At 51.6% G+C, this 14,439-nt stretch overlaps 7 protein-coding genes across 7 annotated transcripts; 5 read left to right on the forward strand and 2 right to left on the reverse strand.

The window, feature by feature from the left end:
• Nucleotides 1–590: 590 nt before the first annotated feature.
• On the reverse strand, nt 591–2,309 carry KLTH0G11154g (sugar porter family MFS transporter; the record flags this gene model as incomplete). Its single annotated transcript, XM_002555472.1, has 1 exon — nt 591–2,309. One exon carries the CDS (start codon nt 2,307–2,309, stop codon nt 591–593), a length of 1,719 nt encoding a protein of 572 aa, XP_002555518.1.
• Nucleotides 2,310–2,646: 337 nt separating this feature from the next.
• On the forward strand, nt 2,647–3,222 carry KLTH0G11176g (KLTH0G11176p; the record flags this gene model as incomplete). Its single annotated transcript, XM_002555473.1, has 1 exon — nt 2,647–3,222. The coding sequence occupies one exon, from the start codon at nt 2,647–2,649 to the stop codon at nt 3,220–3,222; it is 576 nt and encodes a 191-aa protein (XP_002555519.1).
• A 1,497-nt stretch (nt 3,223–4,719) lies between these two features.
• Nucleotides 4,720–6,768, forward strand: ACS2 (acetate--CoA ligase ACS2; the record flags this gene model as incomplete). Its single annotated transcript, XM_002555474.1, has 1 exon — nt 4,720–6,768. One exon carries the CDS (start codon nt 4,720–4,722, stop codon nt 6,766–6,768), a length of 2,049 nt encoding a protein of 682 aa, XP_002555520.1.
• A 1,061-nt stretch (nt 6,769–7,829) lies between these two features.
• Nucleotides 7,830–9,689, forward strand: KLTH0G11220g (uncharacterized protein; the record flags this gene model as incomplete). The annotated part of the gene is made up of 1 exon (XM_002555475.1): nt 7,830–9,689. One exon carries the CDS (start codon nt 7,830–7,832, stop codon nt 9,687–9,689), a length of 1,860 nt encoding a protein of 619 aa, XP_002555521.1.
• Nucleotides 9,690–9,820: 131 nt separating this feature from the next.
• Nucleotides 9,821–10,786, forward strand: PCD1 (8-oxo-dGTP diphosphatase; the record flags this gene model as incomplete). Its single annotated transcript, XM_002555476.1, has 1 exon — nt 9,821–10,786. One exon carries the CDS (start codon nt 9,821–9,823, stop codon nt 10,784–10,786), a length of 966 nt encoding a protein of 321 aa, XP_002555522.1.
• A 171-nt stretch (nt 10,787–10,957) lies between these two features.
• On the reverse strand, nt 10,958–12,100 carry STM1 (Stm1p; the record flags this gene model as incomplete). Its single annotated transcript, XM_002555477.1, has 2 exons — nt 10,958–11,731; nt 12,095–12,100. 2 exons carry the CDS (start codon nt 12,098–12,100, stop codon nt 10,958–10,960), a joined length of 780 nt encoding a protein of 259 aa, XP_002555523.1.
• An 874-nt stretch (nt 12,101–12,974) lies between these two features.
• STB3 (Stb3p) lies at nt 12,975–14,363 on the forward strand (the record flags this gene model as incomplete). The annotated part of the gene is made up of 1 exon (XM_002555478.1): nt 12,975–14,363. The coding sequence occupies one exon, from the start codon at nt 12,975–12,977 to the stop codon at nt 14,361–14,363; it is 1,389 nt and encodes a 462-aa protein (XP_002555524.1).
• Nucleotides 14,364–14,439: the final 76 nt, after the last annotated feature.

Genomic DNA, 14,439 nt, shown 5'->3' on the forward strand with positions numbered 1-14,439 from the left:
TTAAACGGCTCGCGGGATGGATGGGCAGTCATTGCCATATCTTAGAGAGGTGATAGCCACAGTTGCTGCCTGGTTTCTTACGGCTTGTCTTTGCTTCGGTGTGCGCCTTCTGCGGAAGGAGTGGCTACGAACGGTCAGGTTTCATTTCTGCTAATGTTAGCTGAGTTGCTAAAACATGTAATTTATCTAGTTATCAGGCGGGAAAAAATTCCAAGGGGACAAAATTCCTGATTACTCCCCGCGTCACTTTTAGGAAACCGCTAATTCCACGACTTAGACAAAATCTTTCATGCTCATGCCCCTGCACTGATCGTAGTTTCCATTTCTCTAGAATTCGGCTCTTCACCTCTCTCTCTCTCTCACAGGTTGCAAGGGAGATCACTGTACGATAATTCCTGACCATTTTACGACAAGGACCCATGAAGACATACGGAAGACTTGCTCATACAATAAGGGGTTTAATTTCATTAACATGATGCTATTTAGATTATATCCTTCCAAGTTTGCCGGACAATGCGATTAGCGGTACGTGTGAATCATTGGAAGTGATTATTACAGCGTTGGCGAAGAACGTGACTGAGCGCGCCCCATTAGCGCCTGAATACCCGCGCGAAGTTTCTTTTCACATTCGCAGCATTCTCCCTCACGATGTCTATTGTTGGTCTGGAGAAGATGTCATCAATCTCTTCCAAGGTCTTGTTCTTTGTCTCAGGCATGAACAGAAGCTGGTATGGGATACCGATGACGATGGCAATACCACCGTAGAACCCAAGGGTTAAACCTGTGTACGTCATAGCCTTCTGCATTCTGTCGAAGTTGTAGGTCACTGTCCAACTCCAGAGATACAGCATGGTAGAACATACGGTCATACCCACGGATCTGGTGGCCAGCGAGAAAGACTCAGAAGGCAAAACCCACGTCAGTGCAGAATAAGAACCAAACGCCATGTTATACAGAATTTGGCCTGTCAGGTAAACACCCTCTGCGGCTGGCAGATTCGTCTCCCTATTGATCTGGTACCCAACACCCACGAGAACCAATCCCAATGTGAATAAGACAATTGTGTTAGCCCAGGTACGTCTCCCGAACCTGTCCATATACAGGATTGCTGGAATAGTACCCAGAAGCAATGCAGCACCACCGACCATGGACATGGCCACCGATCTCTTTTCACTGAAACCGATTTGGCCCATTAGAGTGGACATGTAGTACATGATGGCGTTGATACCAGTCAGCTGGCCTAAGGAAACCATCATCACGGCATAGACGAGAGCACGGCGGTTACGGGGAATGCGAATAAGGTCAAACCAAGCTTGGAAACGCGATTCATTGGCGCGCAGTTCTTTGTCTTGAGCTGCGGCATGCCTCATTTCCAAGAACTCCAGATTGTTGTTGTCATGTTTCACATCCCTGAGACGTTTCCAGACGTTCCAGCCTTCGCCGATACGACCTTTGTGAACCAGCCAACGAGGCGACTCAGGCAAAAAGAACATTCCGACCAGCAGAATTGTTGAAAAGACAAGCGAGGAACCAACCATAAAACGCCAACCGCCGTGGACGTCGAAGAAAATCACACCGACGATATACCCAAACAGTTCACCCAGGGCAATATTGAACTGGTACATGGAGACCAGGTTACCTCTCACTGTCGAAGGCACGGACTCCGAAACATAGATACCGACACATCCACCCTCAATACCCACACCGACACCTAGAATAAACCGGCCCGCGTACATGAGATGGTGGCTCGTCGAGGCCGCGCACAGGATCGCGCCCACGGTGTACCATATACAAGAGATCATAATGGACGACTTACGTCCGAACCATTCGTTGAGGGGCGACATGATGACAGAACCAGCCATGGCGCCCAAGGGCATCAGCGACGACACCATCGAGGCCTCGTGAGCCGACAGGTGTAGCGCCTTGTTCATCCCGATAGAAGCACCGGAAATGATAGACTGGTCGATACCGGACAGGATACCTGCAGCGGAGGCAAACGCTCCCAGCATATATACCATGTAGCGTTTGTCCTCGAACTCAAAACCGAGGTCGAGCGAACAGATTCTCCTCCAGAGCGAGCGTTCCTGCTTGAAGGAGTCTCCCAGCTCGTTGAGCTGGGCCACCTCTGCGTCGAGGTTAAACTGCCTGTTCAGCACCGAGTGTGCCTTTTCAGCATCTTGCTCGATGTCGATCTTGGCGGCAGAGGAGTCCACAAACACATCTTCGTCGTGCTTGGTGACAGGCTTCAATTCATCTCGCGAGAAATTGTTGACAGAGTTGAGCTCTATGCTTCGAGAAGAGGAGCTCATTTGAATTGTTGATTGTATCTTTGATACACTTGTGGTGAGTGGGAAGATTCAGAGAATGAGTTTCTCTACCGCGCAAGGACGTTTGGTATTTATACTCGACTGTCGCGATCGATTGGAGGGAGTCTTCAACAGAGCCGGGAGTTCGGCTTGGCTGTTGGTTCCTGCAGCTACATGACGCTATCGCCGTCAGTGCGAAGAGGCCATTCAGGTGCCCCTAGAGGAGCTCGCGGCAGCGGCGAACTTTGGGCGTCCCCAGCGCTTGCATTTTTTTTTTTTTGTTTTTTTCTTCGCCACCTCTTCCCCACACCTGGCGCTCCGTAACCGGAATCCCGGAGAAATGCAGGCTGCAGCAACCATCACAAAATCCGGGGTAAAACACTTCAGAAAAGCCCCGAGAAACATTTCTTGGGTGATTAGGGCTGCATATTTTGGGTTCGGGAAGCCACGGTTAAGGAAGAATGTTTTTCCATATCGGCAAGTCACCCCGCGAGGGGGCGTCAGACGCGCGCCCGTCACCCCGGAAACCAGCGGCGGCCCGGAACAATCCAGGTGCTGCCGGAGAAACACGGCCTTCATATTGAGGCTGGGCACACTTGGCGGTCTGGAACATAGGGTCCGGGCTTACGATAGGATACTGATACAACCACTTTTGCCAACGATTTCTCCCTGGACAATGGCGTGCTCGGCACTTGGCACCGCCGCGCGTGGCCACGCCACTGCGCGCTGGCCGCGAAAAGCCAGTCCCGTACTTTTGCCCCGTATTTCCACGCACTTCCAGGGGGCGTGCGCTTCTCCGAGGAGCCGTATCTACGTCTGCTGCCGGGCACGCTCGCAGCCTCAGCGGGACTTCACACCATATGGATCCCTCGCTCGCAAGTACGGGCTCGAGCCGCGGCTACGCGCGCTATTCTAGCGGGGACTCCCCGCATTCTCGAGCCTCCGGTAAGCTGGCGTTCCGCGGACTTGCCTGCGAACTCTGTGCCTGCGCAGCGGTGTGCCGTGAGAGCCTCTACGTTTGGCCCTGGAGGGCAATGGGAGCCCTTGCCCTGCGCGTGCGGCCATCGCCATGCACGGCGAGAATGTACTCTCGCCGTAGGGCGTGGGGGCGCGACGCTTGAGGCTACAGCACTTAGCACGAATTCGCTCGATCCCAACAGCGCACGCGCACGTGACCACTTGAGGCGCGGGTTTTGCGGGGCCACAAGGGGCTTTGTGCCGCTGGCGCTGCTCCTCGTCGTTGGAGGCGTGCGTGCCTCAAGACAACGTGCGCTGTCTGCGCTTGTCTGGGCTGGCCGCAGGGCTTCGCCCCAAATGGGCGGACGGTTGGAATCGCTAAACGACGGATCACGTGAGCGAGACTCACGCGCTTGCACATGTCGCGGAATACGAGCCACTAACGCCGGGCCGCCCGAGACCGCAGCTGATGCGCTGTCGCACTAAACGGAGATCTCGGCCTCTGCGTGAAACTCAATATGCGCCCGGCGCTTGTTCACCGTTAAGAGCGCGGCCGATACAGACGCAGCCCGGACTTTTCGGGCTTCAGGATATTGTCGTATTTATCGGACACCTGTGCTCCTTCCGCTATTACCAGAGTGCTCGAGTGCCCGATAGTCTGTTGGGACCTCTCGGAGTTTTGCGGCTCAAGCTAGCCGGCGAGAAGTTTCGGAGCCACCTTCTCCAACCGAAACGTTACTCCAAGTTGCTGGCCGAATTTCAGCCACAGGCCCATTCACCCGCGCGCGAAGGCCAAGCCCTTCGCTCGTGGCAATGGATTACTAGCGCCGCTGAGGGCTCCCCACCTCGTGGGAAACAACATTGAGCAGACCCGTGAGCGCCCTCGACACAGAAAGCGCGCTCGCTGGCTGAGTTTGAGCGCGCTCGGCGGCTAACGCTGGACGTTCATCGCTTCGTACGCAGACGGACGGACCGGCAGCTCTTCGGTCGAATCCGAAAAAAGCGCAGGGCACGTGCTCAGAACTCTTGTCGCCTCTCTTGTCGCTTCTCTCGTACCTTCGGACTAATCGCTCATATCACTTAAATCCAACAGAAAATTTTTCCATTGGAAACTAATAGTGAAGGGCTCGCCGTACAAGTATTGGACGATTCAAGATTGAAAACGGTTACTGAAATGGGCAGGGTACTTTTCAAGTGTTTTATCTAACACTACGAAGTACAAAGCACAAAGTACTAAGTAGCAAGTAGCAAGTACCAAGTACCAGTTACAAACGCAGGATAGTCCGAGGATCAGCGCTTCTAGGTTCGAAACAGCAGAATACAGGATCAGCACAGAAGATCAGCAGTTCTAATTTAAGGGCATTTTCAGGTCGGTTTCGAGTGTGCAAATATTCAGGTTTAGCATTCTCCGAGGAAGTTTATAGCGTCCTCTCCCCACAGATACAACTCAATTGCAATGACCAAACAACACAAAGTGGTTCACGAGGCTCACAACGTGGAGCTGCGTGAGGCACCCGAGCATTTCTACAAGTCGCAGCCCGCCCCGGGTCACGTGACGTCCATGGACCAGTACCGCGAGATGTACGAGCAGTCCATCCAGGACCCAGAGGGCTTCTTCGGGCCCATGGCGCGCGAGCACCTCCACTGGGACCGTCCCTTCACCAAGGTGTGCGCCGGCTCGCTCGAGAACGGCGACGCGTCTTGGTTCCTAAACGGTGAGCTGAACGCCTCGTACAACTGTGTCGACAGACACGCCTTCGCTAACCCTTCCAAGCCCGCGCTTATCTACGAGGCCGACGACGAGAAGGACAACCGCGTCGTGACCTTCGGCGAGCTGTTGCGCCAGGTTTCCGAGGTCGCCGGCGTGCTCAAGAGCTGGGGTGTCAAGAAGGGCGACACCGTCGCCGTCTACCTGCCAATGATCGCCGAGGCTGTTGTTGCCATGCTTGCGGTTGCCAGACTTGGCGCTATTCACTCTGTTGTCTTTGCCGGGTTCTCCGCGGGCTCCTTGAAGGAGCGTGTGGTCGACGCGGGCAGCAGAGTCGTCATTACCTGCGACGAGGGCCGCAGAGGTGGTAAGACCGTCCACACCAAGAAGATCGTGGATGAGGGTCTAGCTGGCGTTGACTCCGTCTCGCACATCCTGGTGTTTCAGAGAACTGGCTCTGCCGGCATCCCAATGAAGCCAGGCCGTGACTTCTGGTGGCACGAGGAGACCGCCAAGCACCGCGGCTACCTACCTCCAACCCCTGTCAATGCCGAGGACCCTCTGTTCTTGCTATACACTTCCGGTTCCACCGGTTCTCCAAAGGGTGTCGTCCATTCGACCGCCGGCTACCTGCTAGGTGCCGCGTTGACCACCAAATACGTTTTCGATATTCATCCACAAGACGTCCTATTCACTGCCGGTGACGTGGGCTGGATTACTGGCCACACCTACGCTCTGTACGGTCCTTTGGCTCTCGGTACCGCCACCATCATTTTCGAGTCAACTCCAGCGTACCCAGACTACGGTAGATACTGGAGAATAATCGAGCGTCACAAGGCCACCCACTTCTACGTGGCTCCTACCGCGCTACGACTAATCAAGCGCGTGGGCGAGGCTGAAATCTCGAAATACGATACCTCTTCGCTCAGAGTGTTGGGTTCTGTCGGTGAACCTATTTCTCCTGACTTGTGGGAATGGTACCACGACAAGGTCGGTAACAAGAACTGTGTCATTTGCGATACCATGTGGCAAACTGAGTCCGGTTCTCACTTGATTGCGCCGCTAGCCGGTGCTGTCGGCACGAAGCCAGGTTCTGCCACTGTTCCATTCTTCGGCGTTGACGCCTGTCTCATCGACCCAGTTTCTGGTGAAGAGCTCAAGGGCAACGACGTTGAAGGTGTTCTGGCTGTCAAGTCTCCATGGCCATCCATGGCCAGATCCGTGTGGAACAACCACTCGCGTTACATCGAGACCTACTTGAAGCCTTATCCAGGTTTCTACTTCACTGGCGACGGTGCCGGTAGAGACCACGACGGCTACTACTGGATTAGAGGTAGAGTCGACGACGTGGTCAACGTTTCTGGCCACAGACTTTCTACGGCTGAGATCGAGGCCGCACTGGGTGAGCACGACGGTGTCTCGGAGTCTGCCGTTGTGGGTATCACCGACGAGCTGACGGGTCAGGCCGTCATTGCTTTCGTGTCTTTGAAAGACGGTTACTTGCAAGAAAACGCTTCCGAAGGCGACATGGCCCACATTACTCCCGACAATTTGCGCCGCGAGCTGGTGCTCCAGGTTAGAGGCGAGATCGGCCCATTCGCCGCTCCTAAATCCGTCGTTGTGGTCAACGACTTACCAAAGACCAGATCCGGTAAGATTATGAGAAGAGTCCTGAGAAAGGTGGCCTCTAACGAGGCGGACCAGTTGGGCGACATGTCCACCCTGGCGAACCCGGACTGCGTTCCATCCATCATTTCTGCCGTGGAAAACCAGTTCTTGATTCAAAAGAAGAAATAATCGAGTACCCCCAAGAAAACATTTCGCAGAGAGAATGACAGTGGGTAGCCACATGTAACTATCAACTGTAGCGCACTCTTTGCATTGATTTATTCATCTCAATACATGTGCAAACCAGTACACGAAGCGCGCGGCAAATATTCAGAGCTATTGAGTTATATGGATGCTTTCTTATTTCTCGACTTACGTAAAGTATTCTTAGGAGATACGAAGCCCCGCTTCAACAATAAACTCACGTTGCTAAAGACATAAAACCTTGAGACAAGAATACTGTCAGAAACAGTGAAACAGACTCTGCAAGTCAAGCCGAAGCTTGACAGAAGATGATTAGCTACCGGGGAACTCCCTCCGGGCCCCAAACCAAGTGAGGTTGGATCTTTTAATCGCCCTCAAGGTATGATATGGCTGCAATGTTCAGAGTTCTGAGCCAGACCTGTTGATTTTTCACTGTAAAACGCCAGCGGGCATCTTCTTGCGCAGAACGGCTGTTCTTGGACCCATAATCCGCTTTTGTCTACCTTGTGGCCTTCTTTGGCTGGGTTGTAATTCCGATGGCTTGCAACGTTACCTTTCAGCTTCTTAGATCTTGTGGCTTACTGCATTGCTTACAAACAAGACTACCGATGCCTGCATATACGACGCGGTTTCTAACGATGGTCCAAACGTGGACCAAGAAAAGGCATTACGGTATTTTAGCCTCACCAATATCGGTATCTCCAACGTTTGACGTTTTTATCTTTGTCTTTTCAATTCGTGTCTGATTCGTGTGTAATGCGAGGCGGCTTCAGCAAAGTATCCCGCTTTGTCAAAGCAGCTTCTCCGCGCGAGCCGATACTGTTAAACTGCGCTATTCTGACCAGGGAGAACCGTTTGTTTCTGTATCCGGTTACTTGCCATTCATATACCGAGCCTCTCTTGCAGCGAATACACAAGCTTTGTTCAAGTGAAGAATAACTGACTTAGCCGCGTGAGAGCACAATCATCAATGGTGCAGGTCGAAGTCAAACCGTCAGCAATATCTTTAACTGAGTTTATTTCAACATAACTACAAGCATCAAGAAATGTCTATTGGAGTTGGTGTGGCGATTTACGCCGCTATTAAGCCAGTTCTAAAGATATATGTTATCATCCTAGTGGGGTACCTGCTGGCCAGATACAACCTAGCCACAGTAGAAACCAGCAGGGGCGTTTCCAATATGGTGGTTAATGCGATCCTGCCGTGCCTAACCTTCAACAAGATTGTGGGTAATATTTCCGACAAAGACATCAAAGAGGTCGGCGTTCTTGTACTGACTGCGTTTCTCATTTTCGCTGTCGGCGGGGTGGGCGCGCTCATCACTAAATGGCTCACCAACTCGCCGAAACAGTGGTACTGGGGGCTATTATTCGCAGGAATCTTTCCCAATATCTCCGACCTCCCCATCGCGTATGTTCAGAGCATGAGCAACGGATCTGTCTTCACATCAGGGCAGGTTGACCGCGGTGTCGCGTATTGCTGCATTTTCTTATGCACACAGAGCTTTCTCATGATGAACTTCGGAATGTTCAGACTTGTGGGACTTGATTTCAGGGAGCCCTCGAAAGACGAGGAGCAGCTTTCGGAAAACAGTGATAATTCCTCGCATCTCAATTCAAAGTTGAGGGAAGGTGAGTTTACAAAGACACCGGAAAACGATGTAATTGCAGACAAACAAGGGCCAGCAAGCTTTCATGGTGATCGGCAGCCTCAAATGCTTGCCAGCGACAAGGGCAGTGTGGACATGCCAAGGTCTCTTTACGGTCAAGACGAAAACAGCAGTCAAAGCGAGGCGGATCTTGGAGATGAGCCGCAACACTTCCTGAACACTGTGAGCACGGGTAGCAGCCTCAGTAGTTCATCTGGTGCTACCGCATCTGACGTATTCCGTAGTGGTTCTCGGCATTCTGGATCGGAAAACAGCCACAGCCGCGCTGGCGTACCAATTTCCATTTCAGACACAATCCATAGAATGACCACCGCAAGGTCCACAGCCAGTGCGCTGTCCATAGGTTCACAGAGAAAGTCTCGCGGAAGGCAAAGACGTCTATCACAAACCGCAAAGGATGTTATCAATGAATATAGTGCCGTCCAGAAAATTAAAACCGGGGAAATGGACCTCTCGAGACCTCTGTCTCTTACTCAAGAATTTGGAAGTGGCAATGCATTTCCCAGTGACAAGAGCGATGACGAAGATGAAGAATACGACGGGTCTCTTCCTGCCGAAGGCGACAGGCGCGCCTCCTACACTAGCTCCTCACAACTTTCAAGGAGGAGAAGTAAGAAATGGAAAAGAAGTTTAGCAAGCTTTGTTGAAAGATACAAACTTGGATGGCTAGTCTACATCATGGTCAACTTCTGCCGGCCGGCGTCTCTGGGCGCGCTTTTAGGCATTATATTCTGCATGATTCCTTGGGTCAAAGCTTTGTTTGTGCATACAGATGTGCATATGCACCAAGCACCAGATGGTCAGCCTGTGCTAAATTTCCTCATGGATTTCACTGCCTATATAGGCAATGCTTGCGTCCCCTTAGGTCTGCTTCTGCTTGGTGGTACACTAGCTCGTCTTGAGATTGGATCATTGCCAAAAGGATTTTGGAAAACAACAGTTGCTATGACGGCATTTAGGCTTGTAATTCTTCCAATTGTAGGAATTGCTTGGGCAAACAAGCTTTACGATATCAACTGGATTGAAAACGATGTCGCTAAGTTTGTAGTGATATTAACGTGGGCGATGCCAAGTGCTACCGCGCAGGTATATTTCACCGCTTTCTACACTCCCTTGGAAGGAGAACACCTACAGATGGACTGCCTATCAGTTTTCTTCCTCAGCCAGTATGCTGTTCTTTTCATCACTTTATCAATAGTGGTAAGCTACGCGCTGAAGGTTGACTTAAAAGTATAATAATGCTTTCACGTGACACACTGTTCGCTATAGAGTACTTTTAATTATTGCATTTGTTTATGAGATACTAGGCGAGGTATTTAAGGACAACATGAATCATCAGTACGCACAAGCTGAGCTTCTTGATCAAGATGCTGGAGCCGACAGCTTTGATCAAGAACCTTGGGAACTTCAAGGTTCAAAATGTACTACCATTGACAAGCGTTTGGCCTCCAAATAGACGGGCTGCAACCTTAGTTTTGTTGTTTATTGGAAACCGTGGGGAACTCCGAGTGCTTTTGACCAAGCGGTGTAGGAATCTTCGCAGTTTTTCTGGACATGTATCACTGCCGGGAGGTAAGAGCGATAGCCCGAGCGAGACTGCTGAAACAATCGCGCGACGCGAATCTGAGGAGGAAATATCGTTGCCTAGCGATGATCTTGTACTCCTCGAAAAGTACAAAATGACAATAGAAAACGTCAGCTCAAATATGCCCCACTACCTAGCTCGTACATTTCTCAGCGTGAAGCCTATCATATGCTTCTTGTACAACTCTGCTACCCCGAAAAATGAGAGATACCAGCGCCCGCTAGAAGGTACCAAGTTCTTTGGCAAGCTAAATCCTGGTGAGACATCCTCAATGTTCTCCGTACCGCTTAATGATTTTATTGCGCACCAACGCTTGTGGGCTCAATACAAAGTGGAATATGTGAACCGCAAAGAATATATGAAGAGATGGGGTGGTTTGACGTGGCGCATTGAGCATTATTTTTACCCTAATTCGAATCCTGGTGACGCGGAATGGCTCAACAACATACTCGATACCAGTTCTGGAGATGAAGATCTCGAAGGCATTCCATGTAAGGACGTATGGGGGTTAACAGCTAAAATTTTGCACGACATATGCTGTATTGCCCATGGAGAAGTTGCCGGACAGGAAAGTTTAGGCCATGATGGGCTTATATATGGTTTGCACGAGTTTGGAGGCCAGATGAAGGAGCGGTCTCGAAGTGATTGGGAAAACAAAATGCTCACCAATCAGAGAAGCGTTATGTTTGGTGATGTTATTCCATCTTTCCAATTGAAACCAATAGTAAAGCAAGCGCGGGAGTTCTAAACACAAGCTCACTGGCGGCAGAGGGAAGCTCTTGTGTAGTACTCATAAACACCCTTCCTAGAGGCGTAAGTAAAGACGTTCGTGTTGGCGGCTTACATACAAGATTCAGCACTAACAAATAGATTTTTCTAAACAAGTTAAATGGTCGACTTGTGGACGTTCTTACGACAATTAGGCCAAAGATGGGAAGTTCTTGGCGTTGACAGCAGGCTTCTTCTCACCGGCGTTCTTAGCAGCAGGCTTGGCCTTGCCACCACGTCTTGGGCCGTTGTTGTCGAACTTTCTTGGCTTGGCGGTGGAGTCGGCGAAGTTGACATCGAAGTCCAAGTACTGCTTGCTCTTCAATTGCTTGCTCTTAACGTTCTTGACCTTAGTTGGCTCGGCGTAGACCTCCTCCTTCTTGACCAACAGCTCGGCGTCCTCCAATTGGTCGACGCTCTTCTTTGGGGCTGGGGTCTTGTTGAGGGAGTTGTTGTTGACCTCGTTCAAGTAGTCCTGCAAGGACTTCTTGTTAGCAGCTGGAGCCTCCTCAGAGGCCTTGTCGGCCTCAATCTCGGCCTGGGCGTCCAACTCAGCAGCAGCCTCGTCGGACAACTCCTTCTTGTCGTCACCCCAGCCTTGTCTGACTTTCTTCTCAGTGTCAACCTTACCGGATCTAGATTGACGGTCGGTTGCTCTTCTGGCGGCGTGGGTGGATCTCTTGGCGCCGGTGGTCTCGGCTGGAGCGTCTCTGGTTCTGTTGTTCTTTCTGCCGTTGTCTCTGTTTCTCAAGGCACCCTCGTTGCCGGTTGGCTTAGGTCTGTTCTTGGCTTTAGATGGGTCGGCGGATGGAGGAGGAACATCGGCCTTCTTAGAAGAAGTGTTCTTCTTCACGAGCTCCTTTGGAGGAAGAGGAGCGACAACATTGGCGTCCTCGACGTCGTTTCCTAGCAAGTCAAATGGGTTCTGAACCGCGTTGTTGAAGGTTAGTATGTGCGTGCCAGTGAGGAGTATGTCATTGGAGGCATTTTCGTCGTGTCCAAAGAGAGACCCACTTCAAGAGCCATGGCTCGCGGAATGCGACCCAGAAGCTTAGTGCGCAGGCCCGAGACCTGGCAACATATGCAGCGCAGCCCAAACGCCCAACTGCCAGGAAATTACAAGCGCAGCCCAGAGAGCCCGGCCCAAATCCTGCCGGTTCTTTCCATCTCTCTAAACCCTCATGGGCTGCCTCATCTCTCGTCCTTCTCTGTTGCGAAAAGCGGGTCTCAAGCTTTGCACGCTACCGTCCTAGAGCAAAGTTCCACAATCATTATTCCCAATACGTACAGACATAAGTACTGATTCCTGATCAATTGACAAGTCAATTTCCCAACTACTACTCAAGATACCATACTAATTAAATAACTACAATTGTTTTCCTTTAGCAAATCCTCGGCTGCCACAGGAGGGATGCCACGGAGAGTAGCCTGCGCAGGCTGTAGCGCAGGGGTTGCGCACCGTGCCCAGCGCTAGTCTTTGAAAAATTTGGGAAAAAATTTTCGCTTGCCTTGAAACAACTCTAAGAGTAGAACTGAGAACGGGGTGCGCAAAAAAGAGTCTTTGCGAAAAGGCGCGAACTCATTAATTTTCAATAAACGCGCGTTCGAACCTCCGTGGAAGCAGAGATAATAGTTTACCCGGACAAAAGAACCATCCTCTCTGTCAAATGTTCGAATCCCGCTGGAGCCCTTTTATTATATATTTGGTGCGAAAATTGTGCAGTTCTAACTTTGCCGCTACTGCCCCCCGCAGGAGAACAAATTAACACAGAAGCCGAGAATCGTGCGATGTGGGACGTTTTGTGCACTCTTAACACTTTATGAAGATTTGGACAATGGATTCGTAGCTTCCCGCCTCTGCGATTTAGAATCAGCGCTTCGCTAAACCAAATTGCTCATTATTGATGATGGGAATGCGCTTTTTAAAGCGGCCCCTAACGCCAGAGACGAATCTGCAAACGAAGTCCCGAGCTCGCAAGCGCTGAGCTGTCGCTGCTATACGGGGCTTTGCAATGGTCAAGATACCTGCAGCGGCGGGAAGTGAGGCACGTGGTCTGGCAGAGTCACGTGCGCGCGTACTATACGTGCACTTATAACACAAGAGTGACACAAGATTAATTTAGCACCAGCGCCCTCAAGATAACTGCAGTTTCTGAAGGGATCTTTCAATGGGCGAACATCAAACGGCCGCTGCAGGCCAGGTCGAAACAGCACTGCAGGGCAGTACAAAGCCGAGGCCTAAACCAAGTATTTCTCCGCCTAGAGAGAACAATGGTCACGTCGCCAAACCAACCGCATTAAGTCCTCAAGCAGTCCCCCCCGAGAAAATGTCGCAATTGCTGCTGGCAGAAGGCCCATTGGCGATTCGGTTCATCACGAAGGCGCTCTGTAAGGAGGTTGATGGGTTTAAACATCTTTCTGCGTCGAAGCAGAGACGTCTGATCATGGGTGCCTTAGAGGCGGGAGATCGTGACAACTCGGTGATATTTGCCAAGATCGGCTGGGGTCAATGGTCGGCTCGCAAGGTCGGGGAACGGGACTTCGAAAAGGAGCGCGAAGCCACCAACATCGCTAACAGCAAGATCAAAGATCTGGTGTCGCAGGAGCGCCGCAGGAGCAGCAACGGCGGTGCAGGCGTCAAAAAACCCTCCGCGCCCGTGAAGCGCGAGTTTGAAGTTCACGAGCGCCCAGTGTTCCTGGACGAAAACGCGGTTGCCTCGGAGGATGAAGACGACGACAACGGCCCCTCCACGCGCGACGAATTTTACGACGAAAACGACTTGAATGAAAACCCAACGATACCATATGATCACTTCAAAAGACGCAAATCTAGCGTCGTCTACGGAGACTCGCCTCCGGAGGAGCCTGGCCATGAATCAATTTCTCAGGCCATCCGTCCCATTTTGAAAAACTACGGCCGTAGGCGGTCATCTTCGAAGCTACTCTCCCCATCGCTATCAAAGCGCGGCTCATACCGCGGGTCAAACGGCAGCTCGGATCTCATATCTGAAACTTCGAGGAGACGGCTGTCGTCCACGACAGACGAGTTCCCTGGCCGGAACATGATTGACTTGCAGGTTAGAGCGCCGAAGGACCCTGAGTTTCTGGGAGAACATAGTCGCGGCCGGGAGCCGCGCTCCTCTTTCTCTAAAGAATCAAGCATTAGGTCTACCTTGGCGGCCCACTCCGCATACCGCACTAGCCCCGCTGGACGCCTGGCGGCTACCGGCAGTGACATAATTCCGCGCAAGGACTCTGCGTACCAGCTAAGCAGTCCTTCCCCGCGCGAAAGTGACCATCCAGATCGCTCTGACACGGATGAGGAGGACTGGGAGCACATTGGCGCCGAATCTTTGAGGAATAGCCGCGCACCCTCTCTAATACGATCACCTAACATGAATCCCGCGCCAAACCTTCCGGCTGACCACCAGCCCTCACACATGTCACTGAGTCCCCCCGCTATGAAAGAATCGGATAAGCGTGAAAAAGCGCAGCAGCAGGAACCTGTTGCGGAGACAGAGGATGCGGCAATACTTCTTATGAGCCTCAAGTCCTAAAAGGAATCCACGGGACGCTACCAAGTTCGCGACAAGATGCACCATTCAGAGTGACGCTGGTGTCTGTGCTCCGAAG

Source organism: Lachancea thermotolerans (genome assembly GCF_000142805.1).
Source record: "Lachancea thermotolerans CBS 6340 chromosome G complete sequence".
Lineage (NCBI taxonomy): Eukaryota > Fungi > Ascomycota > Saccharomycetes > Saccharomycetales > Saccharomycetaceae > Lachancea > Lachancea thermotolerans.